The sequence below is a fragment of the Dasypus novemcinctus genome, chromosome 8 (assembly GCF_030445035.2).
Source record: "Dasypus novemcinctus isolate mDasNov1 chromosome 8, mDasNov1.1.hap2, whole genome shotgun sequence".
Classification (NCBI taxonomy): Eukaryota; Metazoa; Chordata; class Mammalia; order Cingulata; family Dasypodidae; genus Dasypus; species Dasypus novemcinctus.
The window spans coordinates 46,171,475-46,187,577 of record NC_080680.1 but is presented as its reverse complement, the minus strand read 5'-3'; the positions used below and the strand labels follow the sequence as shown (position 1 = coordinate 46,187,577).

At 38.1% G+C, this 16,103-nt stretch overlaps 1 protein-coding gene across 7 annotated transcripts in view; it reads left to right on the top strand.

The window, feature by feature from the left end:
- The window catches only part of SPATA6L (spermatogenesis associated 6 like), an 82,413-nt gene that overhangs the window by 54,335 nt on the left and 11,975 nt on the right, over positions 1–16,103 (top strand). For 5 of the 7 annotated variants that reach the window (XM_058301798.1, XM_058301800.2, XM_058301804.2 and 2 more), the window contains 4 exons: positions 7,271–7,510; positions 11,040–11,142; positions 13,852–13,886; positions 14,657–14,844. In XM_058301798.1, coding sequence (XP_058157781.1) covers positions 7,271–7,510; positions 11,040–11,142; positions 13,852–13,886; positions 14,657–14,844 — 566 coding nt within the window. Of the gene's footprint in view, positions 1–7,270; positions 7,511–11,039; positions 11,143–13,851; positions 13,887–14,656; positions 14,852–16,103 lie in introns of all 7 variants that reach the window. The other 2 variants (XR_011649396.1, XM_004457404.4) reach the window with 2 other exon arrangements.

Here is a 16,103-nt window from a genome sequence, read left to right as displayed (position 1 = left end):
AAAAAAGAAGATTATTAGGAAGGGTAAACTAAAGGATAAGAAGACAGACAATAGAATAATATGACAACAGAGAGCCAGAGGATGAAATGGATTAAGTACGTAAGGCCTTTACAGTAATAACATTGAATGTTAATGGCTTCAACTCCCCAATCAAAAGACATAGACTGATAGAATGGATTGAAAAAATATGAACCATCTACATATTGTCTGCAAGAGACCCACCTCAGACATAAGGACCCAGTCATGGTAAAAGTGAAAGGTTGGGAAGCAGATGTGGCTCAAGCAATTGCACTCCCAAAGTACCTCCTAAAGAGGACAGCAAGCTAGTGCAACAGGCAGGTGTGACAAGCTGATGCAACAAGACACACAAGAGGAATAAAATGAGAGATATAGCAAAGTAGGGAATGGAGGTGGCTCAAGCTATTAGACACCTCCCTCCCATATCAAGATCCGGGGTTGGTTCCAGGTGCCTCCTAAAGAAACAAGGAAGATAAACAGACATAGCAAGTGCAAACAACAAGGAGGTGGGGAGAAATAAATAAAATATATCTTTTAAAAGAAGTGAAAGTTTAGAAAGATATTCCATGCAAATAAACAAAACAAAACAAAACAAAAAGAGCTGGTGTAACAATACTAATATTGGACAAAATAGGTTTAAAATGCAAAAGTGTTATAAGGGATGAAACAGGTCATTATATATTAATAAAAGAGACAATTCAAATATTTATGCACCTAACATGAGTCCCCCAAGACACATTAGGCACACACTGGCAAAACTGAAGGGAGAAATAAACGTCTCTATAATAATAGTTGGAGACTTCAATGCACCATTCTAAGTATTGGATAGAACAACTGGACAGAAGATAAAGAAATAAACAGAGAACTTGAGTAATATGGTAAATGAACTATAACTATCATGCATCTGTAGAGTGCTGCACCCCAAAACAGCAGGATATACTTTCAAGTGCTCATGGATCCTTCTCCAAGATAGACCATATGTTGGGTCACAAGACAAATTTAAAAGGATTGAAATTATACAAAAATTTTCTCTGATCATTACAGAATGAAGCTGGATATCAGTAATGGATGGAAAAAGGCAAAATTCATAAATATATTGAGCTCATACAATATATTCAAATGATCAGTGGGTCAAAGAAGAAATTGCGAGAGAATTTAGCAAATATCTTGAGATGAATGAAAATGAGTACACAACATATCAAAACCTATGAGACACTGCAAAGGCAGTGCTGAGAGGGAAATTTATAGCCCTCATTGCTTACGTTAAAAAAGAAGAAAGATGTAAAATTGAAGATCTAGGGAAGCGGATTTGGCTCAACTTATAGAGCATCTGCCTACTGCATGGGAGGTCCAGGGTTCAAACCCATAGGCCTCCTGACCCGTGTGGTGAACTGGCCCATGCACAGTGCTGATGCGCACAAGGTGTGCTGTGTCACGCAGGGGTGTCCCCCCGCGTAGGGGAGCCCCACGCTTAAGGAGCGTGCCCTGAAGGAGAGCCGCCCCCATGCGAAAGAAGTGCAGCCTGCCCAGGAGTGGTGCTGCACACATGGAGAGCTGACGAAGCAAGATGACACCAAAAGAGACACAGATTCCCAGTGCTGCTGACAAGAATATAAACAGACACAGAAGAACGTACAGTGAATGGACACAGAGAGCAGACAACTGAGGGGAGGGGCAGGGGGAAGTGGAGAGAAATAAATCTAAAAAAAAAATTGAAGATCTAACTGCACACTGGAGGAACTAGAAAAAGAACATCAAACCAATCCCAAACCAAGCCAAAGGAAAGAAATAGTAAAGATCAGAGCAGATATAAATGAAATTGAGAACAAAAAATAACAACAGAATCGACAAAACCAAAAGTTGTTTCTTTGAGAAGATCATCAAAATCAACAAACCCTTAACTAGACTGACAAATGAAAAAAGAGAGAAGACACAAATAAAATCAGAAATGAGAGGGGGGATATTACCACTGACACCACAGAAATAAAAGAGATACAAGAGGATATTATGACCAACTGGATGCCAAAAGAACTAGACAATCTAGAGAAGATGGACAAATTTCTAGAAACACACAAACCACCTAAACTGACCCTAGAAGAAGTAGAAGAACTCAACGGAGCAATTACAAATGAAGAGATCAAAACAGTCGTCAAAAACCTCCCAAAGATGAAAAGCCTAGGACCAGATGACTTCACAGGTGAATTTTACCAATCATTCAAAGACAATCTAATACCAATCTTGCTCAAGCTCTTCCAAAAAATTGAATTGGAAAGAACATCACCAGTCTCATTCTATGAAGCCATCACCCTAATATGAAAACCAGATAAAGATACTACAAAAAAAAGAAATTCACAGACCAATGTCTCTAATAACGATAGATGCAAAAATCCTCAACAAAATACTTGCAAACAAAATCCAAAAGCACATTAAAGGAATTATACACCACAATCAAGTGGTTTTTATCCCAGATATGCAAGGGTGGTTCAACACAACAAAATCAGTTAGTGTAATAAACCACACTGATAAATTGGAGAAGAAAAATCACATGATCCTCTCAATCGATGCAGAAAAGGCATTAGTGCTCTTTCTTCATAAAAACACTCCAAAAGTTAGGAATAGAAGGAAGCTTTCTCTAAATGGTGAAGTACATGTATGTAAAACCTACAGCTGTCATTGTACTTAATGGTGAATGACTAAGTTTTCCCACTGAGATAGGAACAAGACAAGGATGCCCACTGTCACCATTGTTATTCAATATTGTGCTAGAGGTTCTAGCAGAGCAGTTAGGCTAGATAAAGAAATAAAAGGCACAAAATAGGAAAGGAAGAAGTAAAACTTTCACTATTTGCTGATGATATGATCCTGTATCTAGAATCCACAACAAAGCCACTAGAACTAATAGATGAGTTCAGCAATGGGGTGGGATCCAAGATTAATGTGCAAAAATCAGTAACATTTCTATACACTACTGATGTGCAATCTGAGGAGGAAATCAGAAAAAAATTTTGATTTATTATAATAGTAACTAAATAAAATATTTAGGAATAATCTTAACCAAGGATGTAAAGGACCTGTATTCAGAAAAGTACAAAGCATTGCTAAAAGAAACTGGAGAAGACCTAAATAAATGGAAGGACATTCCATGTTCATGGATTGGAAGACTAAATATCATTAAGATATCAAGTCTGCTCAAACTGATGTACAGATTCAATGCAATTCCAATAAAAATCTCAATAACCTTTTTTGTAGAAGTGGAAAAACCAATTATCAAATTTATTTGGAAGGGTAAGGGGCCCCAAATAGCCAAAAAGATCTTAAAAAAGAAGAACCAAGTGGGAGGACTCTCACTTCTGGACTTTAAAGCATATTACTTAGCTACAGTGGTGAAAACAGCATGGGGGAAGCAGATGTGGCTCAAGCAGTTGGGTGCCCACCTACCACATGGGAGGTCCCCAGTTCATTTCGTAGTGCCTCCTAAAGATGATGAGCAAGACATGACAGGCAGGCACAGTGAGCTGATGCAAGAAAATGATGCAACAAAGAAATACAATGAGAGACATAACAAGCAGGGAGCAGAGGTGGTTCAAGTCATTGGGTGCCGTCCTCTCACATGGGAGTCCAGAGTTCTGTTCCCAATGCCTCCTAAAAAAAATAGGCAATGAGCAGAGAGCAAGTTCAAACAATGGGGGTGGTAGGGTGGGGTTGGGGAGAAATTAAATAAAAAAAAACTGAAACAGCATGGTACTGGTATAAAGACAGACACATTAAGCAGTGAAACTGAATCCAGAAGACAGAAACAGACTCTCATATCTACAGTCAAGTGAATTTTGACAAGGCAGTCAAGTCCTCCCAGCTGTGCCAGAACAGTCTGTCAATAAATGGTGGTGGGAGAACTGACTACATATATCCAAAGGAAAGAAAGAAGACCCTGTCTCACACCATATACAAAAATTAACTCAAAATGGATCAAGGACTGTATTAGTCAGCCAAAGGGGTGCTGATGCAAAATACCAGAAAGCTGTTGGCTCTTATAAAGGGTATTTATTTGGGGTAGAAGCTTACAGTCAGAAGGCCATAAAGCATAAGTTACTTCCCTCACCAAAGTCTGTTGCCACATGTTAGAGCAAGATGGCTGCAGACACCTGCAAGGGTCTAGCTTTCCTCTTCCTCTTAAGACTCCATGGTCTCAATTTCTTCAAATATCAGCTGTAGGCCGGGATAAGTCTCATCTCTCCCAGGGTTCATTTCTTTCTGGTCTCAGCTGCTCTGCCCTTTCCACAAGGCCAGCTGTAGATCATCAGAGAATGGCTCATCTTTCCTCCTGAGGTCTTTGCCATGTCTATGGAGCCATCTCTATTCCTGTGTCTTCTTCTCCTGCATGTTTACTTCCTGGGGCTCCAGCATCAAAACTCCAACTAACTCATCTGCCTTGTTGTTTTCTCTGTGAGTCCCTGTCCACTTGGTGGGATTCAATGTCCTACTGACATGGCCCAATCAAAGCTTTAATCATTATTTAATCAAGTAAAAGTGAAACCTCCAGTCCAATATTATCTAATATGCCCACAGGAACAAATCAGTTTACAAACATAATCCAATATTTATTTTTGGAATTCATAAATAATGCCAAACTGCTGCAGGGACCTAAATATAAAAGCAACAACCATAAAACTCCTAGAAGAAATGTAGGAAAATATCTTATGGAAGGCATTAGTTTCTTAAACCTTATACCCAAAGCATGAGCAACAAAAGAAAAAATAGAGAAATGGGACCTCTGCACAATTAACACTTTTACATCTCAGAGGACTTTGTCAAAAGGGTGAAATGGCAGCCGACTCAATGGGAGAAAATATTTGGCAATCACATATCTGATAAGGGTATATCCATGATCTATAAAGAGATCATATAACTCAACAATTAAAAGACAAACTACCCAGTTAAAAATTCGGCAAAAGACTTGAAGAGAAAATTGTCCAAAGAAATAATACAAATGGCAAAAAACACATGAAAAAATGTTCAACCTTACTAGCAATTAGGGAAATGCAAATCAAAACTACAATGAGGTATCATTTCACACCTATTAGATTGGCCACTATTAAAAAGTTGGAAAACTGTAAAGTTGGAGAGGATGTGGAAAGATAGGAATGCTTATTCACTATTGGTAAGAATGTAAAATGGCAGAGCCAGTGTGAAGGATTGTTTGGCAGTTCCTAAAGAAGTTGAATATAGACTTGGAATGTGACCTGACAATACCATTACTAGGTATATATCCAGAAGAACTGAGAGCAGAGACACAGATACCTGTATACTGATGTACATAGCGGCAATATTCATGTTTGCCAAAAGTTGGAAACAACCCAGGTGTCCCTCAACTGAAGAAAGGATAAACAAATTATGGTGTATAGACACAATGGAATATTATGTAGCGGTAAGAAGAAATGAAGTTGTGAAGCATATGACAACATGGATGAACCTGAAGGACATTATATTGACTGAAGCAAGCCAGACACAAAAGGATAAATACTGTATGAATGCGCTATTATGAACTAAATATATTGTATAAACTCATGGAATTAATTATTCTAATTAGAATATAGGTCACCACAAAATAGAAGGCACAAACTGAAATGGTATAAAGTTGTTTGTAAATCTTTGGAAATAAATTGAAAGGGTAAAAGCTTATATCATGGTGTTTGTAACTAGCAGTGCTATTATATGGGTATGACAGTGATTTAAAGGGGAAGTCTAAAGTCATGTATATTACTAGAAGGAAAGCTAAAAACTGTAACATGGGATGGTATTTGACAGTAAAGCCTCATGTAAAACACGAATGTGGGTGATATTGCATATATGGCTGTTTTTGCAAAACATAAATGCAAATATACTAGGTAGAAAAAGAGTAACAGCAATGTATGGGAGGGAAAGCAATAGCGAGAATGAGAGGTGATGAGTTTTGTTTTTTATTTATTATAATTATTGGAATGATGAAAATGCTCTAAGAATGATTGAAGTGATGAATTCACAAATATGCACTGAATAGCATTGATTGTACACTTTGGATGGATTTATGCTCTATTAATATGTACCAATAAAATTTGTTAAAAAAAAATTGGGGTCAAACTTCACTTACTATTTTGTACCCTTTTTTCAATCAATAATTTGTGAATATTTTCTTAGTTCCATAAGTGTTCTTATGCGAGGCAGTTTTTCATAGCTTCCTAGAATTCCATTTGGTGAACTACCATAATTTGTTTGGTCAATTGTTTTCCTTATGTTTGGCATTTAAGTGATGTATCAGTTGGGGTCCAGTCAGGAAAACAAGCCACACCAGAAATACTTAGTGTGAAAAAATGGTTAAAAGGGGTTGGAGGACTGAAAGGTAGAAGAACACTGAAGCAGCAACGATGGTAGCTGCAGGAAGGAGCTTCCTCCCCTAGGGCTGGGGGAACAAAGGGAAGGGATTGGGGTGATCAAGAATATAGAAGATTGGAGAGACACTGTAGAAATGGGATCCAAGTCTTTAGGGGAGAAGGTGCTTCCTGGGTGGGGCTGTACTTCAGGTATAGAGACTGCAGAGCTGGGACTCAGACTGGGAAGGAAGGACAGTTTTCATTTTTGATGCTTCAGGAGTCTGTGGAGCTAGACTCAGATCACTGAGGAGGGGGTTCTGGCTGGCTGGTGCTGGTATGTCTGAGGACTAAGTGATGAGGCTAGTTCTGGCATGACGGGAAAAAAACCAACCCTGTAAATTAACTATCTGCTGCCGCCAAGGTGAGGAATGGATATTTTCTTATAACAAGTTCCTTGAAGTAAAATTGCTGGATCTGATTGTTTGCCAAGTCCTCCCTCCCTCCCTTCCTTCCTTCTTTCCTCTCCTTCCTCTCCTTCCTCTCCTTCCTCTCTTTCTTTTCCCTTTTCTCATTTTCTCTCCTTCTCCCTTGGGGGAAGAGGGGAAGAGGTCTGCAACTTTCCCTTAAGCAAACAAATGTCACTGTTGAATTATATTATTCTAACAAGTTATAAATACTAGTGATGATAAGTTGAACTGGAAAAAATTGAGTAGAGAAATGCCCTTTCTTAAGTTCTTTTTTTTTTTTTCGGTCCCCCCCCCCCTTTGGTAGTTTCTGAGACATTCAACTTCTTAAAGTTCAATTCACATAGTTATATCTGGATTGAATTTTGTCCTCTTTTTAAATTTCCTTTAAAAAATTCTTTGTCTCCTCTCTCTCCTCTCTCTCTCTCTCTTTCTTTTCAGGAAGAAATACTTAAGACACAAAGGCCTTTATCTACATCATATGGACCAGTACTCCCTTTAAATAATATAAAGGGGAAGCCAAAGGAGAATAATCTCAACCGGCTGCCCAAAGACCTGCAATTTCAGGCACCCTCTCCACATCCCACCAAGCGTCTCTTCCAGGACCAGCCAACTCACTTGAACTTTGGAAATAATTTCAAAGTATCTGGAGAAATCAAACCTCCATTTGTAGTTAGACATGTGAGCTCAAAATTATTTTTCAGAGTCCCTTGGAATGTTGAGGGTATGGATGAGGAGGAACTGAAGGAAGGTTAAGCCATTGAAAATGGGTAATATTAAATAAAGAGGGAATTCAAATTGAATGACTATGCAAAGCCATGGTACAGACATCTGGATGCTTGACACTATGTTGACTAAACATCTGGATGACTGACTGAAAATTTTACTTCACTCCTAGATATTATAGTTTCTCTGAGACAATCTTAAACCATTAAGTCACGCCAATCCCTAAATACAGAGTTTAGTAAAAAATAACCACTTTTTCATTTAGAATAAATTCCTATAAAGGTAAGATATTGTTATTTCCTTTAATGTAATAATTTCAGAAAAGTTTGACATTAGCATTTTAATGATTGTCACTGAGACTAGAGGGCAATTAATGTTTTCTTCTACTGTGACCACATCCATTGCACCACTAACTGTAATAACCAAAATAAAAAGTCCTTCCACTGGGTAGTGGTTCTCAATCACCCCATTTTTCTCTACAACAAACTAATGAAAAGTCGATCACCAGACTGGATTTAAAAAAAGATCCAATTGTGTGTTTCCTACCAGAGACACAGCTATGTTGAAAGTGAAAAATATATACCATGCAAACTGTAAGCATAGAAGAGGTTGCAAGAGCTGTCTTAACATCAGAGAAAACGGGCATTAAGACAATGTATAAGTTTTTTATGCTATGTAATAAATTGCCACTAACTTAGCGACTTAAGACAACACACATTTATCATCTCATAGTTTCCGTGGGTTGGGTGTCTGGGCATACATTAGCTGGATCTTCTGATTTGGGTTTCATTAGGCTGAAGTCAAGATGTCGGCCCAGGTTGGGTTCTTATCAGAGACTTGAATGAGGAAGTATCCTCTTCATGTTCTGAGGTAAGGGTATATCTTGGCAATCAGAACTAAATCAAGTAAAATTTCAGTGACATAAAAGCCATGATGTATTTTAATGTATGGATCACCAAGACAGTTGTTAGAAGACTTAGATTCCTGGCACTGCCACTAAAATCTTAAGTCTCAGTTTTGTCTTAAAGAGCATGAAAAATTTTGAATGAATGTCCTTTAGGGCTTGTTACAAATGAAAAAAATCAATGATTCTGTGATTTCCAAGGCATGATGGTAGACTCCATAAAACAACAACAACAACAACAATAGCTCATTTATTAATGAGCATCTAATGATGTGCCAGACACAGTGTTTTTACATATCATCTCTAATCCTTAATAAGATGGGCACCATTACTCTACTTTGCATGTGAGGAAACTTAGATTAACTTGAGCATGCTCACACCAGCTGGCAAGTAGCAAAGCTGGGATGAAATCACAATTTCATCTGATCAGTACTACTTCCACCATACCAATCTCCTTCTTGCAACTTATGTATCATCATAGATTAAATTATGTTCATTTCCTAGAGTCATTGCCAGGAAATGCCTATAAAGGAGTCTGGCAGAGAGGACTTGCTCAAAAATGTCAGCAGTGTCAGTCAGCTCTGTTTTTAATTTCTGAGAATTATCGATAGAGTGTGCTATCATAACTCACCATTATTCAGAAGAGCCTGTGAACTGATGGGTTGAAATGCAAAGGCTGGCATATACTCTGTACTAATTTAAAGCTAAAGCTTCAGCAGTTTTAAAGAAAACTGCTTGAGTTTTCTTAATGAGTATATTGCTCAATGGCCATACTTTAAAGAGCAGGAAAAATGTGCCTGCGGGAAGAAGTAATGATATGCTATACTCAAAAGCTCTTAATTAAATTCATTTTAGATATAGCCTCAGGAAGTTGTGGTTTAATTCAATCACATTAGTTCTCTTAGTCTCTAAATTTTTTTTTTTTACTAGAATGGAAGCAATGGAAAATATAGAAAAGTTAAAAAAATTTTGTAAGCTCACTAGCATAAAAAAATCAGTTTTATTTGTTTCAATACATTTTCTTCTACCTTTATATTCATAAGCTTTATTTTTTCCACAAAGTTGCAATTATACTGTATGTACAGATTAGTTTCCCGATATTTTCCAGTTAACATGACATTGAAAGTATTTTCCTATATTATTTCATACTCTTAATGAACACTTCACCATTTAATTCTCCAGAATGTTAGCTATTGATAAGGTTGATATTTTGACTTAAAGTCCCTACTGGTGATGTTTTTGCATTGTCTAGACACAGGATATAAAATAAAGTGTGGTAAGTCTCAAAATCAACGTGATGATCATATGTAAAGAGAACAGAGCTGCTGTTTGCCTAGAGAGTAGAACAGCTGTTTTCTTCATGGTGAACTGGGTGAAAATGTCTGGTAAAGATCTAGCAATTAATTCTTAAACATGGCTCCATAAATGTGCTATTGGTCAGTCTCCATTACTCCATTTGATAGAACTTTACTCCTTGCCATTATGGACTAAACATGAAAATCTTCATAGATTTCTTAGGGAATTAAAACTTGCTTGGTGTTTATTTTTATTTATCTTATTTAACAAATTCTTATATCGTCCTTACTATATGTTAAGCTCTTTTCTAAGTGCTTTATACATAATAACTCTTATTTAGCCAGATTTCCTTATACTATCTTTTTTTGTAAGTAGCAGCACTAAAATCTAGAGAATCTGATGTTGTAAAAGCTGTAAATTCAAAGCAATAAATTTCTTGAAATAGAATGAACCTGCCTTAAAATTAAAAAACAAAAAACAAAAAAACATGAATGAATAAAATAAAACAAAAAACAAAAAACCTCTGACTCTATGCCCTTTATATTCCGGAAGGATTCCTATTTCAAGTATTTTGACCTGTTTACAGATCATGTTGCCAATTTTTCTTTTGGAAAATACAATCAGCTTAGGTAAAATAATACAGTCACCACTTTTCTTCTTGCCTCAAGCATATAGATGCTCAGACTGTAAGGACATGTGGAAGGCTAAAGTGCCCCCTTGTGATAATCTCTTATCTTCAGAGAGGAGCCCACCTAGGCCGGCACCGCCCATTCAGTTTAGGAACATGTAATTCTGTCCTGTTTTAAAAGATTTGAAAATAAAACTGCTTGCCCTTTTTCTGTGCTGGTCGCTTACCAGTTACTAGAATATACTTTATTGTGTCTAACTTTAATTCTGTATGCTCACCTTTAGCCTGTATCCCTGTGTTCTTGCCTCAGTGGAGACACAGTTTCCCATACTGGGCATAACATTTAGCATATTTGGAGACTGTAATTTCAGTTGTTTTCTAACCTTCTCTTTTTTTTTTTTTTTTATATTTTTTTATTGACTTTGTAATAATATTACATTAAAAATATATATGTGAGGTCCCATTCAACCCCACCCCCCCCACCCCCCTCTCCCCCCCCAACAACACTCGTTCCCATCGTCATGACATATCCATCGGATTTTCTAACCTTCTCTTTTATAACCTCATGGCCATGATTGAGGGAAAGAAGAGTATGACAGGTGAGGATAGTACTAGCTATGATGGACTCAAGTCTTATTTCTTTTCTTTCTTCTCAGGTGGACAGTGCAAAGCCCTTTGGTGAGAATATTTCAGAGCATCATTCCCTAAAGACTAAAAGAAAATCCAAGTTTTCAAACTTTCCATTTCCAATGAGAAGAGGTACGTGAGTTTCATGTTATTCATGTACATTTCCTTATGGGAACTACTGCTTCCTATATCCAAATCTTCTTTCATTCTGAGGAATCACTAATTTGAAAACTGTGGGCCTAATTCTCAAGTAGTCTCCAGCGGTGGAGTTTCCAGAGGTGTTCCCACGGAGAACTGAGCAGCTGTCGTTTGTGTTCCCCTGGCAATAGAAGGGGGCTGAGTAGAGCTGCTAACCAAGTGTGCTTTGGCTGGGTTGGAAAAGCAGAGAGCAGCATTGTGTTTGTGGTGTGAAATCCTTGCAAAAGGACCGCTGATAGCCAATAAGTAAGACTTTCTGTTTTTCTGGATGAGAAAGCAGGGTATTGGTGGAGATCAGGAGACATAACATTTGCTTTACCTGATTCCATGTCAGCAATGAGAGGAGCCAACTCTCTTTGAAGCAGTTAGAGTAAGGCAGTGGATCTCAACCTTAGGTCTTAGGACCCTTTTGCATTCCTCAAAATTACTGAGCTTTTGTTTATGTGAGTTTATCTATCAATGTTTAATGTGTTAGAAATTAAAATAATACAAGAATATATAAGCACACATTCTGTTAGCTATCAGAGTAGTGATGTCATTCATATAGCTTCTAGAAAGTCCACTGTACAGTCATGAGAGAGTCAAAGTGAAAAAGACAGATCATTTTTGTGAAAACAGATATGACCTTGCCGATCTCCTGAAAAGTTCTTGAGGACTCCTGGGGAGGTTCCTGGACCATACATTGAGAGTCACTGGGTTAAGGCATGTTTTTGGAGGTTTTTACTTTGTGATTGAAATACATGAACCGTATCAGTAAGTGGTGAAGTTTAGCCACTCCTGAATTTAATAAAATTTCCAGACTAGGAAAGAAATGATGGAAGACTCTTTCTTCCTGATAGGACTAGACCCATACCATCCTTGGCAGCAGGGTTCCCTTCCTTAGCCTTAAAGGTTTATACTTTTAAGGGACTGCCCAGTCTCTTCCTGTAATTTAAGCCACAGTTCTTGGATATTGGAGACTATCTGACTGCAGCCGACCAAGGTCAGAGCACAGGGTTTGAAGCAGAAAGTGCTTCATCACCTCTGACATTTAATTTAAGCCCTCTGAATTGAAAATCACCATGTTGCCCTTAAAAGCAGCACTGTCTTCCCTATTACTTTGAAGTCTTAAGCAACAGCCAAATGTCCTTTCCCAGGGAGGACAAGTCAGACTTCCTGCTGGTTCAGTTATGACACCTTGCTCTCGGCCTTTGTCTTTTCTTTGTCCTGGCAGGTGGAGAACTAAGGCCCCAGAGAGGTGACAGAGTGTGTACGTACAGGTCATGCACCAAGGTTTTTGGCATACCTGCATTTAAAGAAAACATTCAGACCTCTGGGCTTAGATCCTTGAAATGGCTGTAGTTTGTAAGTCAGACCTTTGTTTAGGTCACCTGTCAGCTCATTCATCAAGGCCTGAGGTAAAATAAAGCAGAGCTTTTCAAACTTGAATGTGCATTTGAATCACCTGGGGATCTTGTTAAATTACAGATTCTGATTTGGTAGGTCTAGGTAGTACCAGGTATGCTTCATTTTTAAAATTTTATTTATTTATTTATTTAGAAGTACTGGGCCTGGGGATTGAACCTGGGGCCTCATACATGGGAAGCTGGCACTCAACCAGTGAGCCACATCGGCTCCCTATGCTTCATTTTCAACAAGCTTCAGATGATGCCTGTGTTGTTGGTCCATAGACTGTGCTTTGAGAAGCAAGGGAATAAAGGCAAGCCCCTTCTGAAAGGGAGTGCTTCAAACTAGTAACTAGGGAGGCCACAGGGCAGGGTTTGTGGCTGTAGCTGAAAAGGGCCTTATTGCTGATTCCTGTCCAGCAGGGAGTGCGAGAGAAGAGAGTTTCTGGGACAAGATGGACACAAACATACATGCATGCCCTAAGGATCTGAAAATTACCAGCCTTTAAAATGCCCTTTGACAACTTCCTTCTTACTACCACTGGTATGGGGAAATCAGCCTCCCAGGAAAGGCCCCTTGTCCATGCCTAAGCTCCAGTCACACTGGGAGAAGCTGTGGTGTCTTAGAATAATAGCCTTGCAATACTCATTTCTAAACCTTTTTCAACCTGGAAAAATCCAATTTGGTCTCAGTTTTGTCTATGTGTACTTATTACTTCTGACCATTTTCTGACATCGGATCTATTTACTTATGCTTGCTTAGGATAATAATGATTTACATTTTTGCTGCATTATGTTTCCTTAAGCTCTGGTACATTCATTGTCTCAATTTAACATTTGTGTCTATCTTGGACAAGTATACTTAAGAGTTCCCGCATAAATAGGATCCCATGAAAACCAAATATGTAGTGAATGGCAGAAGAGGCAGAGTATAAGAATTTTATATTAGACCCCATTGCTTTCTTTTAGACTTCAGTACCAGGGCAAATACTAGTTTTCCTGGCTGCTTATATATGCAGTCATTCATAATGTAATGCTCATTGCTGACCCCAAGGGGACAGAAAAATCTATAGATAGAATTGCTGTGACTCAAGAGAGACTTAAAACTGATAGTGTAATTTACAAGGGAGCATTTAAGTTTTTTAATCATTCATTCATTTACTAATATTTTTGTACTGCTGTGGAATAAATGTAACAGCAGTTTTAGGGGTAACTGATAATAATGAATCATTGAAACTCCTGTTCCTCTTTCTTCTAGCTTCTTCTCTTGACAGCCTTGCAGCTAACGTCAAGGTAATTTTAGAAGAATCATTTGTACAGTGATTTATTTCTAGCTTTCTTATGTCAATTATCATGCTTTCTCCAATCAGTGGTGGAAAGGTATATTTCTAGCTAGTGCTGCTTTTGGAATTGGCTAGTTTAACTACAGTTTAAGAGGTGTCCAGACTCCACTGTATACTTTGCTTTGGGGTTAGTTGGCTTGCTCCCCTAGCATAAGCTCTTTTCACTTGAAGGTTGAATCACCAGTGAGGGTGTTTGTAGGCTCAATACTTACTTTATCAGTAGTGATTTTCATTGCTTTTTCTCTAATTGAATATCTTTATACACAGAGGTGATAAGTCATTCACTTGTTCCTGAAGTTTGCTTGGTTTGTCAAGGTGAAGTTTCTAACATGTTATAACATGAGAATACATGTCTGTAAAGAAAAGAGAATACTATGCTTCTTATGCCATATCATATGTGTTGTGTTAAAAATTTTTATATCTTTCCAAATGCAATAATCCCCAAATCCCAAAAATCAAAGTTCAGAGTGTTTGTTTATGCTGACTTGTACATATATGCCAGATGTACAGAATTGTGTCATATATTGTTACTTATTTTTCCCTGATCTTGGCTTCCGAGCATTTTCTCTGCTCCCTTCCCTCTTTTATATGCAGGAGATCCCTGGGGCAGGCTCTATTATCTTGCCCCCAGTTCTCCTCCTTGTCCCATCCCACCCTCAGCTTTAAATTAAGCAAACAAAACAAAACCATAACTAAAGAATAATGCACATTGTCACTCAGGTTATCAAAGAGCCAGATGAGCGGATTGTTTTCAGGAATGAATCACCATCACCTTTAGATTCGAGTAAGTTTGGAAAGCCCTCGCCCAGTAACAGGGATGCCGATTTCTACCCGGAAACTTCATTTGCCACCTCCCAGCAGTCCAGATCTCCCAGCCCTCTTCTGGATCAGCCCCTCCTTGGAGAAAGGTTAGCAGTAAGTGCCCATCTCTTTGCTTGAAGTTTGGATTGGGGACTGGCAAGAGTAAATCCAGGTCACTTTATCAGTTTGCTTTCTTAGGGATATGCAGCTTGCAATACCTTGATATGAAAACATTACTGTCCATTTTAAAATCTATCCAAAAGCCAAATTTGAGCCTTTTCTCTTGCCTCAGGAAGGCATATCTCAGGATCTGTTTGTTGAAAATGGGATAGACAACAAACTTTGGTATAGCTGCTATTTACATTTCATAATTTTAAAAAATAAAGCTTTTGATTTCCCCAGTGTAAAATCACTCACTATAGAAAGTTTGGAAATTAACGAAAAACAAAAAAATCACCCAGAGTCCTACCACCCAAAGACCAACATTATTAACATACAGATGTATTTTCTTTCTCTTTTTCTAGATGTGGTGTCTGGGTTCATTTCCATTGTCACAAATAATAAAAAGAACACCTTTGCATATGTCTTTTTTTTTTTTTTTAAAGAAAAGCCCTGACATGATCATTTTATTTGTGTGTATGCTTCATTTTTAGGAGGTACTAGGGATTGAACCTGGGACCACGCATGTGGGAAGCAGGCGCTCAGCCACTTGAGCCACACCTGCTCCCTTGCTTATGTCTTGAGGGCAGGCCAGAGACTGATGGGATAAAGACCAAACCTTTATTTTCTAAGCTGCCCTCTCCAATAAGGTGACCAGCCAACCTGGTTTCCAGGGACTGTCCCTGGTTTTAGCCCTGAAAGTCCTACATCATAGATTAAATATCTCAACTGTGGGGAAACTGGGACAGCTGATCACCTTGACTCTCAGGAAGTGCCACCAAAGACAATGTTTTTAAGTCAGTTGTTTTGGTTGATAGTACAATTATAAATATGTTCTTTCATGAATTGTAACAAATGTACCACATTGGTGCAAGGTATTCATAATAGGATGGTATATGAGAACTCTGTATTTTATACATGATTTTTCTGTGGACCTACAACTTCTCTAAAAAAAAAAAAAAGACAGCTGTTTTGACAAAAGATGTGCCCACCTGCTTTTCTCTGCATTATTAGTGATGAGAATAAGAAGAGAAATCCTCATATCAAAATAACATGATTGCTCAAAAAGCGACTCATATATATAAATACATCCCCAAACCAAAGTGGTCCTGAAATTTTTTTTTTTTTAAGGAGGTACCAAGGATTGAACCTAGGACCTCATACATGGGAAGCAGGCGCTCAACCATCTGAGCTACATCTGCTCCCC